This window comes from Egretta garzetta, unplaced genomic scaffold, assembly GCF_000687185.1.
Source record: "Egretta garzetta isolate BGI_Z169 unplaced genomic scaffold, ASM68718v1 scaffold997, whole genome shotgun sequence".
NCBI lineage: Eukaryota > Metazoa > Chordata > Aves > Pelecaniformes > Ardeidae > Egretta > Egretta garzetta.
This window is the reverse complement of record NW_009260336.1, coordinates 62,424-66,857: the sequence shown is the minus strand read 5'-3', so window position 1 is coordinate 66,857 and position 4,434 is coordinate 62,424. Positions and strand designations below refer to the sequence as shown.

The 4,434-nt window shown below is 50.2% G+C and overlaps 3 protein-coding genes across 5 annotated transcripts in view; 1 reads left to right on the top strand and 2 right to left on the bottom strand.

Moving 5' to 3' along the window:
* LOC104129642 (olfactory receptor 1019-like) overlaps window positions 1–1,324 on the bottom strand; it is a 9,821-nt gene extending 8,497 nt beyond the window's left edge. The window contains exon 1 of the mRNA XM_009642596.2: window positions 1,266–1,324. The gene's annotated coding sequence lies outside the window, so the exon portion shown is untranslated. The remainder of the gene's footprint in view (window positions 1–1,265) is intronic.
* Window positions 1–1,327, bottom strand: part of LOC104129643 (olfactory receptor 2D2-like) — a 26,468-nt gene extending 25,141 nt beyond the window's left edge. For all 3 annotated transcript variants that reach the window (XR_004842487.1, XM_035898003.1, XM_009642597.2), the window contains exon 1: window positions 1,266–1,327. The gene's annotated coding sequence lies outside the window, so the exon portion shown is untranslated. The remainder of the gene's footprint in view (window positions 1–1,265) is intronic.
* Window positions 1,328–3,278: 1,951 nt separating this feature from the next.
* FTH1 (ferritin heavy chain 1) overlaps window positions 3,279–4,434 on the top strand; it is a 13,933-nt gene continuing 12,777 nt past the window's right edge. Inside the window, exon 1 of the mRNA XM_035898004.1 lies at window positions 3,279–3,302. Within this exon, the coding sequence (XP_035753897.1) occupies window positions 3,300–3,302 (3 nt within the window). The 5' untranslated portion in view covers window positions 3,279–3,299. The remainder of the gene's footprint in view (window positions 3,303–4,434) is intronic.

Genomic DNA, 4,434 nt, shown 5'->3' with positions numbered 1-4,434 from the left:
GAGGAGCTGCCTGCAAGGTGGGTGCTGGTTTCTGGTTCACAGGTCCCTGCTGCTCATGGGGGTCAGCAGCTGGGCTTTAGAGGGGGGAGGAAGGGCGGTTCAGTGCTGAACCCAGCCTGCTCCCCTCGCTTAGGACTCTATCCTTCCTGCCCTGAGGTGCCCTGGCACAGCTACCACAGGCCTAAAGCTTGTAGGAGTCCTTATGTGGCTGCCTGGTTCTGGTGGCCAAGTGCTTGCTTAGTGCTTTGCTTGGGCCCTGCTGGCTGGCAGGGTGTGCTTGCTCGCTGTAATGGTGAGCTGAGGTCGCGCTGAGCTGGAGGAGCTCAGGGTCGCAGGCTGGCATCAGCCTGAGAGCAGGGAGATGCCGCGATGTTACAGGCAGCCTTAGGCAGTCAGGTGAGGTGTCACTCAGATTGGTTCTGCTAAGGGAAAGAAGACTCAGATGAGTTATGACACAGTTGTACAGCTTGAGGAAGCAGAGCTAATGTATATGAAGACCAATGAAGTGGAAAGTACTTATAGGAAAATGAGCTTTCTTGCTTTACGATGACAGGATTAGGCAGGTGCGTAAGCTCTGCAAATGGTAATGATACTGGAAGGCACCACTGGCACTTGGCAGCTTTCTGTTGTCCTTCCTCCCTCCCCCAAATTCTACTAAATCTCTGTGTTTTGGGGGGAAGGGGTTGAAATGGGAGGAGGAGGGGTGCTGGGAGTCCTGACCAGTTTCTTGTGTGCGCTAGCTGTTGACTGTAATCCTGCTGCTGTAAGCAAAATAAGAATGTTAACAAAGTTTCCGAAATCTGAGAGAATTGTAAAGGATGGGATTCTTTGCGAGACAACTGAACTTGGAAATTAAAGCTAAGTGCTGTAACCTTTGCACATCCCCTGGCTTGTGGTACAACACAGGGACAATCCGCTGGTTTTCAAGGTGAAAAAAGATGCTTTTTAAAATTTGCTCTGGGCAAAGGACTAATGCCTTTCTTAGTTTGGTTATTGCAGATGCCAGACAAAACACATTGCCTGAAAATGAAAATGCTATCTCATTCTCAAGAAGGAAAATGAATAAAGGTCGTGTTCTGGTCAGGAAGAGGTTGTGTCTGCTTCCCAATGCCTGGGTTTCCTTTAGGGTTTGGTTGCTTTTGTAGGTGCTGTTGCTCAATCCTGCTACTCCCACCTAAGAGGAAAGCCAAAACTGAAAGAGAGAGAGAGGTCTGTCTGATTATGGTTGGGAGTGACATGGGGAAAGGGGTAGACATGTCTCCTACCAGTTGTTTCTGGAAGAAGGCACTTCTGAAGGACTTGGTACAAGAAGAGAAAGTTTCCAGTGGCTCTGAAGTAATGATGGTGTCACCTGCTCTTCCCGTTCCTCAATCTCTCCGTGCACTGGTGTTTCTTATGCTGGATACGGCTGTAAAAACGGATAGATTCTCAGTCCCCTTCTTCCTTTTCAGTCCCCTCCCTTTCCAGCTTTTTTCCTAGTTTGTCAGCTTTGTTATTAGAGATCACGTGTTAGCGTGATGTGACTATGGGCCAGTTTAGGTTGAAGTAGTTTGGGAAGAGCTCCTTTCTCCTGTACTGAGCCACTTCTGGATTGAGTTGCTTTTTTTTTTTTTTAGAGCAAGAAGGTACTGAACCCTTCCCACCTGAGGAATTTTGTGATGACACAGGGCCTTGCAGGCAAAGGGTTTTCAGTAGAAAACACTGGAAGTGGATGTTCTTCTTTCCTTTACTAGGCTGACAACCATGGTTCGCCCTGTTCATCTTGAAATGCTCACATTTACAGGGAGGGAGGTAGGCCTCTGTGACTCAAAGTATATGAAAAGATGAAAGCAGAGAGTAAACACAAGCTTTTCTTAACTAAGAGTGAGCTTCTGGGCCAATAATGAAGGTAGAGAAATAGTGGAGATCTTTGTAGGGACTCATGTGCTGCCCTAATGCTACTCTGTGGCTCAACAGCAGGATCAGCAAATATCACTTGCCTACTGTTTGGACCAGTCATAACGGGCAGTGCTGGCGCACTGGGTATCTTAAATCCAAAATTGGTATTTAGCAGAGCAGCGAGGCTGCCTTTTCCTTGACTGCGGCTCTGACCTGACTGATCAAAGAGGCGTGTGATAAGAGTTGGGAGTTAAATAAGCACGAGGTTTGATGGCAAGGCCGTTTGATCCTTGCTTCCGAAAGTGAGGCACTCGGGATAACGAGGGAGGAAGGGCGGGAGTGCGTGCTGCTTGCTGGGCAAGGACCTGGACTAGACACAACATCTTCTCCAGAGAAGGTCTGCTAGAGTGTAGAGGTCTACAGGGGCAGGAAAAGAAGTAGGAATTGCCTGTGTCAGGCAGTCTGCACTGCTAGTTAAGCCTCGCTGTGGCTAGGGATGCGGTCGCTTATGAATTCCAGTAAAAGGCTGGTAGCTTTTTTTCGTGTGGTCATGCTGAGCCAGTTCATACAGCTGAACTTTATTGACAAAGTTTCCTAGATTAGGTAACAATGCTGCAATTCTGGCTTATTTTTCTTCCTAGTCAGAAATTACGTTTTACATGGTCTCCTAAGTAACATCCGCATGGTTTAGCATCTGAGCCGCTCCCTCCACCATCCTGTTATTTTAGCTGATGTCAGCCTGTTGCTCAATCTGCACCTCCTGACCGGAGAAATGCTTTGAAGAGAATTCATTACAGCTGCTTCCCTTTTGGGCCTGATTTAACATCTTCACTGCTTAATGTCCTGGCCTCTTGGCCAAATCCTAGGTGTTCAGCCTTTGATGTTTCAGCACAAGCCCCTGTCTGAGGAACGGCTGGCTGTGAGCTCTCCTCGGCGTGTGTCTCACCTCCATCTGCCCTGTGACGCTGAAGGTCCCAACCGCGCGCTGGGTGCCTCGCTCCCATCGGAGCGTATCGCAGGCCTGCACTGACCGACCCTTACGAGCGAGGCTGCGGTTGCCTCCCGTTTTGGTGCTGCTTTTTTCCTTTCTTGGCTCGTGCGCACACACACGCGCACAGAGGAAACTTTAATTTCATTTGTGGAGGTGTTCTGGTGGGATCGTGACAGCCAGCAGAAATTCAGATGGCTTGTCTAAACGGGAAGTTACGTGGCCCAAATTAGGCACAGGATTTATAGCCCGTGCAGTTTTGGGAACAAACGCCTTGGCCACAGCAGGTGTGAGGAAGCACCCTCAGCTTTCAGGGAGGGTGTATGCTAGCTCTCGGGGCTGGCTGTGGTATTTGAAGCAGTTTGTTTCCATCTCCCCGCCTTTTGCTTCCCATTGCTACAGAGCGTGGCCAGCGCCCCTCGTCTACCTCAGCATGAAGGCATAACCTGAGCGCTTGAGCTGATCCTCCCACCCTGCGTCTGATTCTGGAGCTCGTCAGATCCATCCATGGGCCAAGCTGACCCTGGAAACTGGCCCAAACTGGTTCATTTATCTTCTGTTTTCTGCTAGGGTCATGAGCTGAACTGGCGTGTAAGAGGCCCTGATGAACACTGAAGCTAGCGGGGGGTAAGCAGGGGGCTGGAGACAGGGAAAAGAAGCAAATGAGGTGTGTGGGGGGTGTGTGTGTGAGGAATTCAGTCTCCCCTTTTTGACAGCCTCAAGCTGTGTGAATGTTTCAGCCGCACGGTGTAGCTTTACTCCGAGCCGACTGCTCTCCTGGGGGTTGTGTCCCTTTCACGGTGGCTTTTAGAAGCAACAAAGAGCATCAAACAAAAGGCAGAGTCCGGCCCGTGCTAAGTAAGTGTGGAGCAGAAATCTTTTTCTTGTTGGACTGGCAAGTTCCTGATTTGACTGGTTTCAGTCTTGGTCATCACTGTCTGTTTAGACAGGTTTTGGGGCAGTGTGGCCATGCATGACTGAGCAGGGCTACTCATAACAAACTGAGGGGAGGGACTGATTCCTCAGACCAGGCAGAGCATTCCCCCGGCTGTCTTAAACCTGAAATGAAGCTGGCTGCTGCCCTAGAAAAGTCTGAGAGCCTCGCAGACTGCCACGCTACCTGTGGTGGGTTGACCCTGGATGCCAGATGCCCACCAAAGCCTCTCTGTCACTGCCCTCCTCAACTGGACAGGGCTGGGAAAATATAACGAACAGCTTGTGGGCCGAGGTAAGGACAGGGAGAGATCACCCACCAGTTACTGTCATGGGCAAAACAGACTCGATTTGGGGAAAATAATTTTAATTTATTGCCAATCAAATCAGAGTAAGATAATGAGAAATAAAACCTGAATCTTAAAACACGTTCCCCCAACCCCTCCCTTCTTCTGGGCTTAACTTTACTCCTGAATTCTCTACCTCCTCCCCCTGAGTGGCGCAGGGGGATGGGGAATGGGGGTTGGGGTCGGTCCATCCCACACTGTCCCTGCTGCTCCTTCCTCCCCAGGGCAGGACTCCTCACACTCCTCCCTGCCCCAGCCTGGGGTCCCTCCCATGGCAGACAGCCCTCC